Below are 20293 nucleotides of genomic sequence, written 5' to 3'. Positions count from 1 at the left end.
CTTCTTCCTATCTTGGTGATTTCAAATTTCATGATAGTCTATGGGTATCAGGTGAACGCCATGTTATTCATCTCCTAGGAAATGGACTGAAGCTATCTTTCTCAGGTTTACGGTATTTATTTTCCTATGCCTTTACAGTTTCAGGTGTACCAATCTATCTAATTAGATTAATGCAATGTTATCTGAACTAAATCATTTGAAAAGCTTAGGGCTTAAATGAAACGAAATATTTCAAGCAACAGCTATGCTCACTCACTTAAGTAGAACTTGAGTAAGTTTCAATAATAAAAAAAAAATTAAAGGTGGTGATTTGGCACAATCGTTATGGTACTGGGTAAAATACTTAGCGGGTTTTCGTCTGTCTTTACATTCTGAGTTCAAATTCCACCGAGGTCATCTTTGCATAACATAAGTACCAGTTGAGCACTAGGATCGATGTAATCGATTTAGACCCTCCCCCCGTGCCAAAATATAAAACTATAATTAAAAGAAAATTATGTTATTTGCCAGAATGATCAATTACACTTACCTTCAGAGAAAGATCCAAAAGTTGTTTCGATAATTTTCCTTTCTCCTTTTCATTAGTAGTAATTGTCAATTTATCTATAGTTTGTTTAATATTTAGGTAAGCCCAAAGATTTTCGGGTATGTTTTCGACTTCATTATCTGTCAGAAAACCGAACTTCTTTTTAGACTTATCTAAGCGAATTGTTTTAAATTTCTTTGAGCGTTTTATCATTCCAGTGCTTGTTCTAGCGACAAGATTCCACGAAGTTGGTTTAACGTAACTGTCTGATAATTTCCCAGCTACTATTGTTTCAGTACCGTTGAAATATTGGTTGAATTCGCTGTTCGTTATCGATCCATTATCGACCTGAAAGTCAAGTGTATAAATAGTAGTTAATTTTCCGGTAAATGTAAATTGGATATAAGTTGCATGTTTGGCAGAAAGAAATTAAACCAGTTAATGATCATGTTGTACACATTTATGCCCTTGTTAATTTCCATGAATTTGAAATGTTATTCCTTTCAAAGAAAGGGATAGATAGATAGAGAGAGAGAGAGAGATAGAGAGAGTTACAGAGAATGTATGATGCCGCAACATGCATTCATTTATTGAACTTGCTAAGAAAGCAGCGACATCAAAATAAATCATTTTAAAGGGAAGTTGATAATCATCGAAACTTCTTCCTCTAATGAAAATTAATGGCCCGTAATTTACTGGGTCGTTAGATCACTATTGAATACATGATATTCATGAAGTCTGATGGTCATAGTGGTTTAGCCCCAGGTCAATTCTTCTCGAGCAAACTTTTCATTAAATGTGCTCTGGCCGTGATCCCCACAGGGTATAGTGGACATATACATAAAATAATCAAAGGTTTGAGTGTTGAGTAACACGCGTCACTAAATTGGTATTAAAATATAAATGATAGTCCTTTACTCTTTTACTTGTTTCAGTCATTTGACTGTGGCCATGCTGGAGCACTGCCTTTAGTCGAGCAAATCGACCCCAGGACTTATTCTTTGTAAACATTGTACTTATTCTATCGGTCTCTCTTTTGCCGAACCGCTAATTTACGGGGACGTAACCACACCAGCATCAGTTGTCAAGCGATGTTGGGGGGGGGGGAGGAAGACAACACAAACACATAAACAGATACACAGACACACACACACACGCACACTCATATATATATACGACAGGATTCTTTCAGTTTCCGTCTACCAAATCCACTCACAAGGCTTTGATCGGCCCGAGTCTATAGTAGAAGACGCTTGCCCAAGGTGTCACGCAACCATGTGGTTGATAAGCAAGCTACTTACCACACAGCCATTCCTACGCCTATATTTAATATTTGTTAAAAAATCAAAATGTTGATACACCTTTTTACTTAAGATAGTAAGGTATATTTGCGGGAGAAGACTTGACTGTTATTACTAGCGAGTCGAACGACTAGCTAGAGGCTCCTTCGTTGGCTCATATATAGTGCAAGTTTCAAAGAGATGTACACGGAACTACCCCCCCCCCTTTTCTCATATAGTTTCAAAGAAGGATATAATCTAAACACCACAAGTTAAAGAAATAGTTTCCCAGTATATAACAATGATACAGCTTATAGCGGTGAAAGATACTTCATTGTGATTATGTGTTTTCGAAGTTAGAGAGACAGATACATTTAACTATTTAGAGAAAGAAACAAAACAGGGTTATTGATGAGAAACCAAACTTCCATCCTTCGCCCCGGTCAATCAATATTATATCAATTAGTCTGGCTAAGAAAATATCTATCTCCACGTATTTACAATTTATTTCCCACACATACTAATTTCTTTGGCATTTCTAATAAAAAGTATGGCTAGTTTTTTTTAATTAAACTACTTGCAGAGTCTCATCATGAATTATAAAATTGAATAACGATACAAGATCAAGATAAAAATTTTATTTATGTTCAAGTGGATGATAATTTTGCTTCGCAATCTCAAGGCTTTGGATCCAGTCCTACTGCGCAGCACCATCTGCAAGTGCCTTGTACAATAGCCGTAGATCTACCAATGAGTTGTATGTGAATTTGGTAGATAAAACTTGTATAGCAGCCCGTCATACACACACATGCACATACTCCTGTATGTATGTGTGTGTGAGTCTCTTTGTGTTTGACAACTGAGATTGGTTTGTTATGCTCACTCTCAAACTTAGCAGGTCGACAAAAGAAATCGATTCAGTTAATACGAAATCTAAACAGAATAAGGGTTTGAGTTGATTTGTTCGACTAAACCCTTCAAGGCAGTGTCGAAACTTGGCTGTCGTTCAAAAACGGAATCGAATAAAAGAATTAAAGAATAAAAGTGTACAATTTACCAAATTGATTCAATACTTATCTAGTTCTTGTTCTACTAACCGCAATATTAAGAAAAAAAATCAAAATATAAAAAATCAAAATAACCACAACAAAATATGTAGATATATGTTATCTTGAAACTCCTACACGTGTTTCATTTATAGTAGAGTAAGAACATTTACATAACGTTGTGAACGATGCACTAGAATAGCCAACTGGTAACAACACATTTCTTCGAACTTTTTGATTATTGTTTTCTATTTGAAAAAGGTATTCTTGCCCGAAATATCATACACTCATTAAACTCTGTATTTCAAGTAAGTCATTATTTTTTGTCATTGGTTCCATGTAACTACGATTGTAATATAACACTGATAACTACAGCAGTTTGCATTTGTTATCTGGAATGATGAATATTGTAAAGAGAATTACCATAGAAATGAGTTCTCCCTATGTTTTGTCCATTTTGATGCCATAGACAGTCCAGACCGTAGTGTTCCAGCGAGGTGATTGAACCATTAACAATTTTTTATTGGTTACGAACAGCACTTTAACATTTCGTTTAGTCGAAAATAGGCTGTTGTTATTTATCTGAAGTCAGCTCTGATTGAGCAAATCTGCATTCAGCGGCACTCTAGCTATGACTGTCACGTATTGTTATTAAAACTATCCACTATTTCTCCGCCTCGCTTTTCAAATGGTAACTATGGTGTTATTTAATAGAGATTTGACTGCTATTTGTGTTTATTAATTCGACTGTAGTTAGCGTTTACGTGCAATGCACAAGACGCCGATGCACAAGACAATGATATACGTGATAATGATGAGGCTGGAGATGATAACATACGAGACGTCAGCATCGAAAACGGTAGCTTGTGACTCTCATTTAAAAATTTTAGGCTCGTTTCTATATCGACTTGCAAACATCGAAGAATGCAATTGTAACGAACCATGTGGTTGGGAATCAAGCTTCTTCCCACAAAGCCGCGACTCATTTAGAACGCAGAAACACTATAGATCTTATCCCCATGTGGAACATTCCTCCATTCCTCAAAATGAGGATATTAACAAACTGCAAAATTTGAAAAGAAAAAATTAATATTTAAAAGATATGTCGGGAAATGCCGACATCTTGTTACATTAGAAGCAAAGAAATAGGTTTATGACGTTCCCTAACTTAATATAGGGCAAATCTATCACAGACATTTCCTTCCGTTAATAAATACCAATGCTACACAATACGGTGATGGGTTCCACGTTGGATGGAAATAGGTTCTCATCTAATCGGGTTTGCTATTTGATAACAATCTGGAATTGCTCCAGATACACTACACTTGAAGGCTCTCAGTAAAAATCATGTGACTGTTACAATTTGACATTTATTTCCCACAAAAGTAGTAAACTTCACGACTGAGTGCTTGTGTTAGAATTTATTTAATTACATTCCAATTGTGTTCAACTGGGTGTTTGCTCACTTTAACTTCTCTGACAGGTCTATAAAAGCATCCTAATGAGATCATTTAGGAAGCTTCGGATTATAAAACGACATTTTATTTATTTAAGTAGAGCAAAACATAAATAAATAAAATAGGCGCAGGCGTGGTGGTGTATTAAGAAGTTTGCCTCCCAAACCACATGGCACTGTATTCTGTCCCACTGCGTGGCACCTTGGGCAAGTGTCTTCTACTGTAACCTTGGGCCGACCAAAGCCTTGTAAGTGGATTTGGTAGACGGAAACTGAAAAAAGCCCGTTGCACATATATATATTCGTATTGGAAGTCACTTGACTCTGTTATCTCCCCTACTGTCCCTCTCGCGTCTGACCATTCTGTCCGAAGTTAGACGCCATGATAGATCGTTAGCTACTACACGCATTTTTTTCTCTACTTGTTTCTCTCCTTGACAAAAAGAGACCGACAAAATAAGTACCAGGCTTAAAAAGAAAAAAAAATGTTCTAGGGTCGATTCATTCGACTAAAATTCCACAAGGCAGTGCCCCAGCATGGCCGCAGTCTAATGACTGAATCAAGTAAAAACAAATAACAAAATAAAAGGCTATAGACACACGTACACAGCAAAACAAATAAACTAGGACTCACTTCCTTTGGAATGTATTTCACTTTCATATCTGTCATTAACGTTGAAGATATTTGATCATAAAACTTCTTTAGCTGAAGTGCAGAATCATTTGACTCGTAGATCCGTTTAACTTCACCTGAATTCTGTAAAGAAATTCTTTGTAACAATTTCATGTCGGCGTCAGCTCCAAATGAAAGAGAAAATATTGGTGTTTTTGTTAGATTTTCTTTATGAAGATTATTTAATATCACATTTCGGCTGGATTCCCCAAATGTTGCACTACCATCAGTGAGAAAAAGGATAACTCTGGCTCTGCCATCAGCTGTTGTGTTGTCGACTGTCTTCATCATCTTAGCACCTTCAACGACAGCTCGGTTGATGTCGGTACCTAATTGAAGATAACATCGCATGAATTTTCATAAAACTAAACCGTGCAATCTCCTTGTCACACTCACTTACTCACACACGCACACACACACACACACACACACACACACACACACACATATATATATATATACGTACACAATACTCACAAGATGAGTGAAAGAGGATAAGTTATACACATACATACATATATATATATATATATATATATATATATATAGAGAGAGAGAGAGAGAGAGATGGTGTCAGGAGTGGTGTACAGATATTGTATATCGAGAAAAAAGGAGGTCGACAGAATAAAAAAAAATTTATTCATTATTATTAGCGCTTTCGTTCGTTTTTCGAACTTGTGAAATAAGTTTGTGAAGGTGCAAACAGGTTGTTCATTTATATAAAACAGATGTTTTTTTTGTGTTTTGTTTAGAAGAGAACATTGGTTTTGTTTTGTTTTTTGGGGGTGATGTTCCAGGACCTTGGAGATAGATAGACATATAAATACACACATAGATTGGTAGGGAGAGGGAAGGACTCCCTTCCACTTGACTATATTCACCATTCATCCTTGAACCCATATCAATACAATGGTAAATGATTAAATAAATAAATAAACGGTAAATACATGTCACTCTCTCTCTATCTATCTGCATTGTCCTAGAAACCTCATCCACCCCCAAAGCAAGACACTGTTCTCTTCTAAACAAAACAAAAAACATGTTTTACATAAATGAACAACCTGTTTGCACTTTCACAATCTTATTAGACAAGTTCGAAAAACGAACGAAAGCGCTGATAATAATGAATAAACTTTTCCCCAAATCCTGGTGACCTCGTTTTCCTCAATATATATATATATATACATACACGTGTGTGTTTGTAATGCGCATATAGTAACTTCCACGCTATTGGCTAGCAATTTAGACACCTAAGTCTTCTGCACTGGCAGATTGGAAAGCGAAAGACACGGCCATCATTTGTTTGACTTCTCCGATTACTATAGATGTCAGTCGAAGATGATGGCGTCCAAATTCCTGGACTGTTGCACGAAACTGTAGTAGTGAGATAGCTACATATGCTAAACACAGATACACACAGACGTATGCATATAAATGAATCATTTTATTGCAATATTTGAATATGGAAATTGCTTTATATTAAATAATAGCTTTGGATAGAAATATACGATCGAATGGAGATTAATGACTGGAGATTAATGACTAAAGGCTGGAACGAAAAGTAGACAAAGTATAGACGTTATTGCTCTCTAATAATTCTGTCCTCCGATAAATTAAATTAATTCCATACGTAATTAGATTGATCATTTAGCAAATAATTACATAAGTTAATTTGAAAAATAACATAAGAACCTAATTTTAAACATATCGAACTGATTAGAGTAAAATTTTAGCTGTTTAGTAAAATTTTTCTCTCTCACCAGGAAAAAAAAAAAAAATTAGAACTGAATATTTTGTCCCTTGAGAAATAAAATTAATTAAATTTGGAATTAATTATTCAATTTGTTGATACTTTAACCAGATTAAAAACCGAAGACACCGTGAAAATACCAATTTAGACAGATTTCTTTGGCAAAAAAAATGGAGAATAATATTCTTGCTTGAAGTATTTTAATTATTGATGTTATTTGAACAAGCTTAAACGGTACAGATATTATATAGGACATGATACAGAAAGAACTTCTGGACCACGCCTTAGAACATGGTGAAGAATATTGTGAATAGTAAAGATTCTTTCATGAAGGAGAATGGCTGAAATTCTGAGATGTTTCTATTAAAAGACATGAAATGAAAAGTAAAGAAACAATTAAATAATGATTTCAAAATTCATATTAAAGATTAATATATTAGTTTTAAATTTTTGCACAAGGCCAGTAATTTTGGGGTGGTAGGGTGAGTCGATTTGATCAACTCCAGTGTTTAAATGGTACTTATTTTATCGACCCCAAAAGAGTTAAAAGCGAAGTCGCTCTCCATCGCATTTGAACTCAGATTGGAAAGACGGACGAAAAGTTTTTTTTTCCCTCCGTGCTAAAAATTCTGCCAGCTCGTCGCGCTTGAAAACGGAGATATACTCTTTTACTCTTTATTCTTTTACTTGTTACAGGTATTTGACTGCGGCCATGCTGGAGCAGCGCCTTTAGTCGAGCAAATCGACCCCAGGACTTATTCTTTATAAGTCTAGTACTTATTCTATCGGTCTCTTTTGCCGAACCGCTAAGTTACAGGCTACGTAAACACACCAGCATCGGTTGCCAAGCGATGTTGGGGGGACAAACATAGACACACACACACACACACACACAGCTATATATATGTATATATATATATATATATATACGACGGGCTTCTTTCAGTTTCCGTCTACCAATTCCACTCACAAGGCTTTGGTCGGCCCGAGGCTATAGTAGAAGACACTTGCCCAAGGTGTCACGTAGTGGAACCGAAACCGGAACCATGTGGTTGGTAAGCAAGCTACTTACCACACAGCCACTCCTGCGCCTTTTATATTGAAATATTTGTAAACGGTTACTGGTAACAATTGTATCGAACCAGGGAATTTGAAATACAAAGGCTTTCACAACAGATTTAGCCTCTAAACGTTAGATGTCAAAAGTAAATACACTCATTTACTAACACAAGGTTACAACATACAGACGAAGAACGTAGACAAGTGAACTGACAACATTATATTAATGATACTTATTTTACCAGCACTGATTAGAAGAAAAGCGATTTAGCACAAGGCGGATTTGATGTCAGATCATGGAAAGAGGAAATTAAATATTCATTTCTACTATACGCACAAGGCCTGAAAAATTTTGATAGCGGGGATAATCAATTATATTGATCCCAGTGTTGGACTGATAATTTCTTAATCGATACCGAAAGGATCAAAGGCAAAGCCGACCTTGGTGGACTTGGTACTCACAGTCTAAAGACTTGTGGTATACCGATAAGCATTTTGCCCAGCGTGCTAATGATTCTGCCAGCTCTCCGCTATAAGAATAAACTAAACAATGGGTTAAAATTTTGGAAGAAGAGAATAGTTTCTGAGTGTGTATTTGTGTGTGTGGGTATTGTGGGAGAAGGATAAGTCGATTACATCGACCTCAGTACTCCACTGCTACTTATTTTATCGAGCCCGAAAGGATGAAAGGCAGCAACACCAACAAACATGATGTGTGGATCCTGAAGAAACGCAACGAAGCTGCTGCCTTAACAACGACAATCCTCCTTAATGCGCAAGGTATCAACCCAGCCATCAAAGCTCAAAACTGTAAAATATCCTACATTTAGGGATGGATTGCAGTATACTGACAGCCAATCCCTTTCCTTGTCCTAACTGACACCCACCTAAACGACCGTCATTCAGAGGCTGAACTGAAAATCATAGACATCTCTGCCATTCACGCTGATTGGGCAGGCCAAAGAAAGCGTATAGTTGTTGTTTTCCTCCATGATTCTTTCAGTGCAGATGCCAAGGGTCTTTTCTCCAAAGGCTACTGCGAATCAGCCTCTGTACACAACAAAGGTAAAGACCTGTCTGTCATTGGGCTCTACAGACCCCCACAAGTACCCTTACACTATTTCCAAGAGTGCATCGAGAAGATCAAATCTTTCCTCCTGCAATTTAACCCAGGAAATATTCTGATGACGGGCGACTTCATCCTACCCTCTGTAGATTGGTCCACTAATATTATTAGAACCTTCACTTCAAGCTTAAACAAAGAAGTAGTGGAGTTACTTTTCAAATTTATGGATGATTTTTTTCCTGTCACAACTCGTCCATGAACCAATCAACATGTCTTGGATGTAGTGCTAAGCAACCATACTAACACTATCCATAACATCCAACCATAACTATAGTACTCTGTAACCTCAATCTTCAGCATCCAAAAATTTGGCATAAATCACTAACTCCTCAGAACTTTTCAATCTGGGGATCATGAAACCATCATCCTTTTCCACATTCGCAAGGCCCCACCTCAAATACTGCTGCCCATTGTGGACCCCTACAAACACAAGGCATAATGAGGATCAAAGCGCCACTTGATTTTTGGGCTCGACTTAAACAGCTGAAACTATTCTCTGCAGTGCCGCCGTGAGCGATACATTATTTGCACCATATGGAAAGTATTCCACCAATATTATCCAAATAATATTGATATTCTGTTTACAATTCACCCAAGACTAGGTCCCCCGTGCAATGCGTCCCCTAAATTGGTCGAGATCACATCACATAAGAACATTGCGTCACAATTTCTTCATTGCACACGGCTCTGCTCTTTTCAATGTTATCTCGAAAGAAATTTAAGTAGAAAAACACCCCACAACTTTCAAACGGTACTTGGATAAATATAAGTATAAATTTGTATATATATTCGCTTATATAAGTATAAATATATATTTATGTGTGTGTGTGTATATATGTATATATATATATATATATATATATATATAATATATATATATACGTATAAGTATAAATACATATATATTTACGAATATATAAGTATGAATACATATATATGTACGCATACGTAAGTATGAATATATATATACACAGTATTTGTACATATATTGAAGATCGTGTATCAATAGCTATCTTAAGGCGGTGGCCTCATGGAGCTGACCAGCGGCAGCGATTATTCTTATATCTATAAGAATGCCATATTAATATGGCGATAACAATTAATTTCCAGTAAACGCTGTCGTAATCTCTTTTATAGAGACTTAGTAATTTTAATATTTCTATTATTGAAAACAAGTGGATGTATTCCACTGAAACTAGGTAAATATAAGCCTTCGAACAGAGTCGTCAGTGGCGACACCTGCGGGGTCCGACTGCGCTACATTGACAAGGGGCAATACCCCGAAACGCGTCTGTAGCTGTCGGACTGGCAGTGTGAAGCGGCTGACCTCCCTTGTTCGAAGGTTATAATGGATACAGATCGTGTATCAATAGCTATCTTAAGGCGGTGGCCTCATGGAGCTGACCAGCAGCAGCAATTATTCTTATATCTATAAGAATGCCATATTAATATGGCGATAACAATTAATTTATATATATATATATATATGTATGTATATCCATAATTGCATACACACATACACACATTTATGTATGTAATGTATATGATGAACCTAAGATTATTAGCAATAAAAATAATTATAATGATAACCAAAATTATAGATCTTATCATAATAACAACCACTTTGAAATCATTATATGTTAACGATCCAGTAGCGGTAGTGTGCTTTACAACGGTGTTATTAGAATGAAATAAAATGAGCTATTCTAGTGGTTTCCACAGCCCAAGGGGGAACCGTTCAGATGGGATGCGTCGGAAGGAATCCCAAATGTAAAGGCAACACGATAAAATCTTTTGTCCAGAAATTCGCCATCCCACTTCTTCAAGTCGACGTAAGGCGGTGAGCAGGAATAGTTGTTAGCACGTTGGATAACATTTTAGCGATATTTCTTCCAGCTCTTTAAGATCTGAGTTCAAATTCCGCCTAGTCATCTTTGTCTTTCATCCTTTCGGGGTCTATAAAATAAATAGCAGTTTAGCAGTGGAGTCTAGGTAATCGACTAGCGCTGCACCTGAAAATTTTGGGCCTTGTGTTACAGGTAGAAAAGATCATTATTACTCAGGTGGAAAACTGACACAATCGTTGGCTCACCAGACAAAACGCTTAGCGGCATTTCGTTCCGAATTCAAATTCTGCCGAGCTTGACTTCAACTTATATCCTTTCGGGGTCGATGAAATAAGTACGAGTTGAGCATTGGGGTTGATGCAATTGTCTAGCGATACCAGCATATGAGTAAGCTCCTGGCTGGGCCACCCATGCTTTGAAATGTCAAAGAACAGAGGTCAGACTAATATGGATTACATCTTCCTAAGGTAAAAATGGGTTTGTGTAGGGCTAAAACAGCCCTATCTAGAAAACATGCAAAATTACAGAAGCACTAATGACAATCCAAGCTAGCAAGACACGAGAGAAGTAAGACCTATCCTCAGGGCTGGATAGGCTACAGAATAGATAAACCGGAGTCGAGAACATTGAGGACAACCGTCGTCAGCCTATGTTCCATAGAGTGTGAAGTGCTTAATTGAATTTTAAAGGCGGTATAGTATGGTTAAGTGGAGATGTATGATCTAGTGGTTAGGGAGATGGACTCATGGTCGAAAGATTGTGTCTTCAATTCCTGGACCAGGCGACTCGTGTTCTTCAGTAAAACAATTCATTTCATGTTGCTCGAGTCCAATCAGCCATCAAATATGAGTAATTTTTCGACAGACCGGCTTCCCATCCAGGGGGTTAATATATACTCCACAGAAACTGGGAAAACAAAACCCTTATGAGGCCATAAAGCTCCAAAAGGATGTTTTATTATTTTATGATATGGTGAGGCGGCGGAATCTCTATGCTTTGAGATCATCTGTTATCGAGGTCAATTTTTACCTCTCGGGGACCGATAATCCAGAGACGTGAATTCTCGGAACCGGATATCAACTTCAGATCTAAGTAAAATCTTGCCAAAAGCGCCTTCGTTATCTTGCAGGGCTAGAGTGAGGAGTAAAGAAATCCGCGAAACTAAGGACAGCGCCAAATATACGGCGCTAGTTGGAGTCGAGAGAAATATTCCTCCAGCTAGAGAGGCACGTGTGCCTTGGTGAATGCATGTCAAAGAACGGTGTGATTTGAGGGCGGTTTCATATTTCTGTCTGGAAGAGTGATCATATAGAAATATAGAAGGTACCTCTTTACCAGACATGACTTGTGTTTAAATATATATAGAAGACTTGACACAATTCATTATAATTGCAAATAAGTAATTGTATGGGAATATATGAAAGTATTGAAGAGAATTTAAATCAGATCAACTGAAAACATTTAAAAAATAAGTGCAATGTTATCAAATTACACCATACTTTATCTGAAATCATGACTGAAAATCAGGCATTAGTGTATTTTCATAGCTATTCCTAACTCAGCCTATGTTTAACAATGCAAAATCTTTTCAAGGTCACTCAAAAAGTCTTCTTTATTTTTATTAAAAAATAAAAGCACAGAAGTGTTAAAACCCATATTATACATACATAGCAGTATTTAGTTTAGTACGCATGTGTCAGAAATTCTAATACAGCCAAGGTCGACTTCGTCTTTAATCCATTTGGCGTCACTAAATCAAGTACGATCTAATCAAATGTAGGTCATATCCTCATTTTGAGGATATGACCTACATTTGATTGAAGCCAGTTGGCGCAGGCGTTGCTGCGTGGTAAGAGGTTTGCTTCCCAACCACATCATTCCAGGTTCAGTCTGCGTGGCAACTTGGGCAAGTGTCTTCTACTATAGCCTCGGGGCGATCAAAGCCTTATCAGTGGATTTACTAGACGGAAATTGAAAAGAAGCCTGCCGCGTGTATATATATAGCTGATGGTGTGTTTACGTCCCTTGAATTTAGCTGTTCGTTAAAACAGGCCGATAGAATAAGTACCAGGTCTGAAAGTCTTCTCAGTGGATTTGCTAGAAGGGAAATTGAAAAGAAGCCCGCCGCGTGTATCTATCTATATATCTATCTATCTATATCGCTGATGGTGTTTTATGTCCCTTGAATTTAGCGGTTCGGAAAAACGGACCGATAGAATAATTACCAACTTTAAAAGATAGTAGGATCAATTAATTTAACTAAATATTCTTTAAGGCGGTGCCTCATCATCTCCACCCTCTAGTGACTGGAGCAAGTAAAAGATAACTACAAAATAAATAGGCTTAGAGATATCTGCAGGGTTAAAATGTGTGCTTTGCAACTATGTGGTTCTACTTTCGATACTACTGCGCGGCACAGAGGTGTTTTTATAATAAGCTTGGATTAATCAATATCTTTTGAGAGGAATTCAGCGTTTTGGATCCTATAAAAAATCTCTTATGTGTACGTGTGTGAATTTTGTTAAAAGAGACGATGAGCGATGGCTAGAAGAATATTGAGCTTTATTTGATAACCAGTTGATCTAGCAAGCGGGCCTCATATCAGTGAGGGGTCCGGTGCGCAATGATGTCGTCAAGAGGTAGGATCCGAAACGGCGCGCGTTCTCTCCTGATCACCCCATACACTAGCTGGCTTCCGGTATACGGAGCTTTCGACTAGTAGCACTTGCATGTACAAGTTGTTTGCAAAACATCTAACTCGTGGTTTCGGTTTCGGTCCTACTACGCGTCTCCTTTGGCTTATAACTTCTACTATAACTGTGGTCTGACCAGTGTCTTGTGATTGAATTTTGGTTGATGGTGTATGTGTGGAAGTCTTTTACATACACACTACATATATGTGTGTGTGTATGTGCGCGCGCGTACAAGTGTTCGTCTTTGGGTCTGAGTTGTGCTTGTCTCCCACCCAAACCTCACAACCAGTGTTGGTTGTTTTATGTCCTTGTAACATAACATTTCGGGAAAAGGGACCGGTAGAATGACTATGAGATTAGCAAAATATTTAGGCATCGATTTATTTGGCTAAACCCTTCAAGGCAGTGCCCCAGCATAGCTACAGTCTAATGACTGAAACAAGTAAAAGATACGAAGATATATATACACGCAGGCATGGCTAAGTTGTTTAAAATTTGGCTTTGCAATCATCAGGTGGTGAGTTCGATCCTACCGCGTGGTACCTTGTACAATCGTATTTTGCTGTATCTTTTTGGCCTCATCTTTCAAAGACCAAATCTCACATAGAATGTTACACTGAACCTACCCAAGAGTTGTATTAAGAATACACGAATCTTTGAGATAGTCGATCGCTTGCACTAGAGTAGAATGAGTTGGTAATTCAAACTACTTGGATAAACATCGCCGATACCGACTGAGAACCATGGACTTGATGATTGAAGTCGAAGCTGACTTCGGCAGTATTCAAACGTTTAAACAGATTGAGGAATTACTAAACAGTTCCATGCATTAAATCCAACACTCCAAAAAACCTTCTGCATGACTGCCCTTTAGATCTCTAAGTGAGAAGGAGAGGAAAGTGCAAATTGAATTAAGTTCGCTACAATACAGTTATGTTCGCTGGTAAGCGATAAGAGATTACTCGACCTGCTAGACATAACAACTGCAGCCGCTGGAAAGTGATACTCAAGTTAATTCTTACCTGAAATGAGATTGAGTTGTACAATGAAATTGCTGCGGTGTCCTCCATATGGCAATAGAATCAAGAACGTATTTTGTATGGTAATTTATATGCTTGTATAGTAATTAATATGCCTTTAATTAGTTTCTCATATTCACACAGACATACAGACTCACGCGCACACGCACACACACGTATGCATATATGTATTTGACTTGTGTGTTGTGTCTTAGACACATTGATATTTTTATTTATTTCTTACATTTCCACAGAGCGCTATATGATTTTCAAACCTCTTTTCAGACCAGTCAAACAATTATATAATATTTTAATTAATAAAATCATTTGGCCTCCTAATTAAATTCGTAAACTCTATACTAAACCTTCCGATTTCTAGCAATTTGAAATGAGTTATTTAATTAGGCACAAATTTGGCATTCAACACTTTTCGTATCGATATTTCTAATGAGATACGTTTACTTGATAATTATAATTGAAAACGTGGAAAGATGCAGTAAAAATATCTAGTTTTTCTTTATTAAATGCTTTTAATTTGGAACATAACTTTATGTAAGTTTGTTATTGGAAAATGTTCGATGCAAACTCTTTAAAACGTCACGTTTTGTATCATAGATTCTGTGTTGGTCTCAGGTAGTTTGGTATTAAAAAATCATCAATGAGCACTATAAATCACTTTGATCAATCACAATAAAAAAACCTCAAAGCATTAGTAGAGAGGAGCTCTGAATAGCATTTACTGCCTAAGTTAAGTAAATCGATTTTAATAGATCTGGATGAATGTTTACCTGTTGGGTGCTAAAAATGTTATCTTACATAGATTTTTGCACGAACAGCTAAAGAATACATTTTCTTATTCTTTAGCTAGTTTCATGCCGAGGCAATACTTTTAAGGCGTGTCTATTTCAGGTTACTATGTAGTTTTCTGATTTGACTACTTAAGCACTCAGATCAAAGACGACTTAATCTTTGATTAGGATCTGAAGGTGAAGAAGAGGGGCGACGGAAGGCTCTGCGGGGTACTCACGAAAATACCATGATGCACATCGAGTTGTGGTCCTTTCTGATAGTTCTAGGTTCTTGAGCAACCAGGGCAATATCGGGCTAACTCACTACTTTCCATTAAGTTTCAGAGTCAACATCATCACTTGTGGAGGCGCAAGTTAGGGCAGCGGACTCGCGGTCGTAAGAACGTGGTTTCGATTTCCAGAGCGGTTACTGTGAGTGTTTATTGAGCAAAAACACCTAAGCTCCACGAGTACCGGCGGGGGTGGTGGTGGTGAACCCCGCTGTACTCTTTCACCACAACTTTCTCTCACTCATTCTTCCTACTTCTGTTACAAAGCAGAGAAACCATGGTGTAACCTACTATGGTGTGGTAAAACTTTCAGACCCTAGTCTAGATTGCGAATCTTCAGTACCCCAGGATGGTTCAGCTTTTCACTCGTTAAAAGCCACCGTTTACGGAATGAGGATAACAACGTAGCTTTCGTGCCCGTGCAACCGCCAATCTATCGCGTGTGGTGGGTGGATTTTCAAGTTACCACACGCATTCTGAGTAGCTTAGAGTAGGCCCGAATTAGAGATTATTCTTTGTGGCTAATGACGTGAGTCCTGATTGGAAGAAGAAGAAGACATCATCACTTGCATCGATGTGTTAGTCATGTGAACAAGACCTAGATTGAAGAGGGTGCCCAGGGAGGGGGAACTGCGTCTCCCTGTGAGGCCCTGCTCCATCCTACATGGCACACGATGCTCTGGAGTAATTGGCCGAGAATTTTTACTATCATGTGACATTCAACACACAGTTGCCTCACTAGATCGCTTAGTTCGTACACCTGGCTTGAAGTATCTGGCGCCATTGGTTGGAAACAGACATGCAGTCTCACTAGTGAAAGGCTCGTTAGGAGCTATCACTGTGTACGTTGCATATGTGTCTCTGTATGGAGGGGAGGGTTTATCTGATTGTAGCCTGAAGGCGGTTTTGTCGAGTAGCCTATTCTTTGTTGTATGAACGCAAACGTGTGTGCCGTTTTTGTTTTAGTTTTTTTTTGTCTTATTTTGATGTTTTGTTTGTTTTGTCAATAAATGTAGCACAAGAAGTTAATCGAAGCATGATAAATGATTGGATAGATAAACTAAATAAATAAATAAATAATGTTTTAAAAATTATTTACACCATCATCAATATTTTATAATTTACCTGTCGGTCTCACGCCACCACCATTATCATTCTTTTCAATCTTTCTGTCCATCCACCTCTCTATTCACGCTTCATCTTTACTATATGTTTCTAACGGTGGAAGTCGAAATAGATAAAGCTGTAAAATTCTCGTGTGTAAGATTAGGCTAAAAAATTCTTAGACAGAAAAATATGGAATCCAAGCTTGCACCTTTCTTAAATTTGACAGATTTTACCATATATATACAGACGTTCATAGACACACAAATACTCACGGTGACATGATTTGCGTGCAGCGAATTTAATTTTTTAAGTATTTGTAAAACTCTATTTAATTTAAAAACAAATAATAGATAAAACGCATGCCCAAGTTGCCACATAGTTGCACAGAAGTTACTTTTATGTAATTGGCTCATAGAGTACCTGTCGCTTCAACAATATATATTCTCCGAAGAATCTATCCATACATTCAGCAAACATACAAACAAAACCGATGAAGTAAAAATGGCAATACTTACTACCACCAATTGGCCTTTGATTTATCCATTTTAAGCAATCGTTTTTATTTTTCTCGCTCCATAAAGTCATTTTTGGCCGCCAAAACACTAATTTATGACTGAAATCCAAAACGTTAAAACGTTCTCCTCCAGTTAAATCATTGAGTATTAATTTCATAGCAGATCTTAGCTGGTCCGTCTTACGACCAATCATTGAACTACTGGTGTCTAGCAGAAATAAAATATCTTTTTTCATGGGTTTCAGTTTTTCAGGGATAAAGTAGTGGACAAAATAACCATTTGATGACTGGAAAAAGAAACAAAAAGAAAAAGATTAGAGAAGTTCATAAGATATATGATGTATTTTTATTTATGCGTCCTTTCAAAGCCTAGCCAGGCTCATGGGCCCGGTTTCCCGGTTTATATGGCGTATGTGTTCCGCCCCCAAACTCTTTCCAAGGATCTTTCGTTGGAATTTCAACAATATCAACAGTGTATCTATGTATATATGTATGTTTATGCGCAGATTTGTATGTTTTCTTTTAGGTATGTATTCTCATGCCTCGACATGAACTTAAAAGATAAATTTCCAGTGATGGCTTAGATCTGTAGTCTCCGAATCAGTCTTCTGAAAGCCAGAAAGGCTTTCAGAAGCCTAATTTCTAAAGATTGGTATTTAGGCAGTGTGTCACACATATCCCAGTGCCCCAATAATTACAGGGACAAACCTGAGCTTGTAAACCAGATAAAGTAACTGTAGATTTCTCAATAGTCCAGAATAGTTAATTTCCTTTTCCGCAGATCCTTAGCTTTATGTCAACATCCGCTTGGGCAGCTGATTTCCACACCCGTACCCAGCTTCTGTATGGATGTGTGTGTGTGTGTGTGTGTGTGTAATGTAATCATTATCAACACGATATACTTAACGCCCGTGTGTTGTTTAAACGCCAGAGACTACAGTTTATCGTCCTTTTAAAAACGTATAGTGTTAAAAGATGCAGTGTACTTTATATTCGAATGCACGGTATCGATAAGCTGTGAATAGAGCAAAATAAGCATCTATCGGTTTGGAGATTAGTTTTGGTGCAATTTAGCTTTGCTTATCTCTGAATTATATTGTTTTTTTTTTTTGAAGACCGTATGTTTTGAAAGGGATTTTTGTCCGAACGAAAATCCGCAGCACTTGTCGTTTAAGCAACACACGTACATTAAGTATATAATATTGGTAATTATTTTATACACACCACACACACACACACACATATATATATATATATAGATAGATATGTAAAAATTATATTTTGCATATATAAATAAATTATATGTATATAAATTATATTATATATAAAAATTATATATGCATATAATTCATATGTATATAAATCATATAAATTATATTTATTTGTATGCATGTATACACATATATATCATTATACGTATACGTATCAGTATATCTGTCTATTGTCATCTATCTATTTACAGACACTGCACTTTTGCCCTCCCCCCACACACACGTATGTTCGTATAAAACCAGATTTAATAAGCACATTCAGTTCATTATATTTCTTTACTAATGCTGCCTACATCCACATGAATACTTTTGTCGTTATGAGGAAGATTTTAATTACGTTTACTTACGTCCATTCATTCTAAATAACCTAAGCATTCAGGGTACACCACCACAAAGACGCTGTAGTTTAAAAAAATCGATGATTTAGAATAGGATTTGAATAGCTCTTCCTTCATACTTTGTATATGGCAGATAATATTGATTTTTTTAAAAATCGTACATGTCTTGCACTACTTGCACGTAGCTTGCTTGGGGTGGTTGTAGCTGATTAAACAGAAGCCAAGAATTGGTTAGTTCTATGTTTTATTAGTCTCTCCCTCAGAAAGAAAGGAAAGGCGAAACTGAGTTCGGCAAAATTTGAACTCGGCAGAGCAATGCCTTTTATTTCCCGCTCTGCAAATTCAGCCAATCCACCGATTTTGGATGTAGATAATCTTCATAAGTTTGGTCTAAATGCTCATGCTTGTTTTTAGACATATACTTTGTTTTTGTTTTATAGGTTGTAAGAAATATAAAGCCTTCCTTTCATAAACCTCAAGTTACTGTTGTGTTTGAAAACATAGTGAATGTGTATTATATATGATGCATGTACACCAGGGAAATATGTCCTGCGTATCACCTGTGGTATACACATTACAGAGAAAGGGTTAAACAATTGGAGAACATGTAATTGATGGTGTAGTCTGTTAGAATAACGCTAACACGTTATCTTATCGATTGTAAAAATGATAAAGATGCTGAGTTCACCACAGGCGTTTTATCTAAAGACTCTGCTATTTCCGTACAGGCAAAAGATCTCTAATTTAGGTGAGGTATATAGTCAAGTATATCGACTACAATCCCACAATTCCTACTTTATTTCATCACCTGTACATATATATGTATGTGTGTGTATGTGTGTGCGTGTGTGTTTGTGTGTGTGCAAGCGCTGCTGTACGAAAACGCGAATATAAAGATTAGGGTTATGACTTTTTCACAACCTGATAACCCAGTACTATTATTCGGTGAATAATTTCATAAAAATCAGGCAACTAACATTTATTTTGCTTCATTTGAAAAAAAAAAAAAAAAGCATCACCCTCAACTTAAGAAATTGATCAGCAATTTTGACCCAAATCATGCAAAATTCAAATGGGGTTCATAACACCTGCTCAAGTTTTTACCCAACTTGGTGTGTTGACTCAATGCAATGCAGAATTAGTATATCTGAAATTTCAGCTTTCTAGCTGAAGTAGTTTCGGAGTTATGGGCTTTTAAAACTATAATCACAAGGTGACACTAGATTCACACTTCAGTATGTCCACTGCGTAAATCCTTGTAAACGCAAGAGGGATGCGGAATAAAAGTGTATTTGCATCTGAACGACAGTGCCATTTCTTTTTCCAGTGTTCACACTCGTTGTATCAGTGACAATCATCTTTACGCAGTTCCATAAATTGTATTCATCTAAAACAGCTGTTATTCCTTTCACAACAGTACCGGCTTTTCCGTTTGGTAATTAGAGTGCTTCTAACTTAATCCCTCTACGTTCATTCTTTAAAACTAGCACATATTTTTCTTGGTCATCAA

General features: G+C 37.0%; 1 protein-coding gene across 1 annotated transcript in view; it reads right to left on the bottom strand.

Annotated features, from left to right (window-relative positions):
• The window catches only part of LOC115220456 (inter-alpha-trypsin inhibitor heavy chain H3-like), a 244046-nt gene that overhangs the window by 94314 nt on the left and 129439 nt on the right, over window positions 1–20293 (bottom strand). The window contains exons 6-8 of the mRNA XM_029790584.2: window positions 17176–17461; window positions 4943–5310; window positions 530–874 (exon numbers count right to left, since the gene is read on the bottom strand). Coding sequence (XP_029646444.1) covers window positions 530–874; window positions 4943–5310; window positions 17176–17461 — 999 coding nt within the window. The remainder of the gene's footprint in view (window positions 1–529; window positions 875–4942; window positions 5311–17175; window positions 17462–20293) is intronic.

This window comes from Octopus sinensis, linkage group LG16 (genome assembly GCF_006345805.1).
Source record: "Octopus sinensis linkage group LG16, ASM634580v1, whole genome shotgun sequence".
Taxonomy (NCBI): Eukaryota; Metazoa; Mollusca; class Cephalopoda; order Octopoda; family Octopodidae; genus Octopus; species Octopus sinensis.
This window is presented reverse-complemented; position numbering and strand designations above follow the sequence as displayed.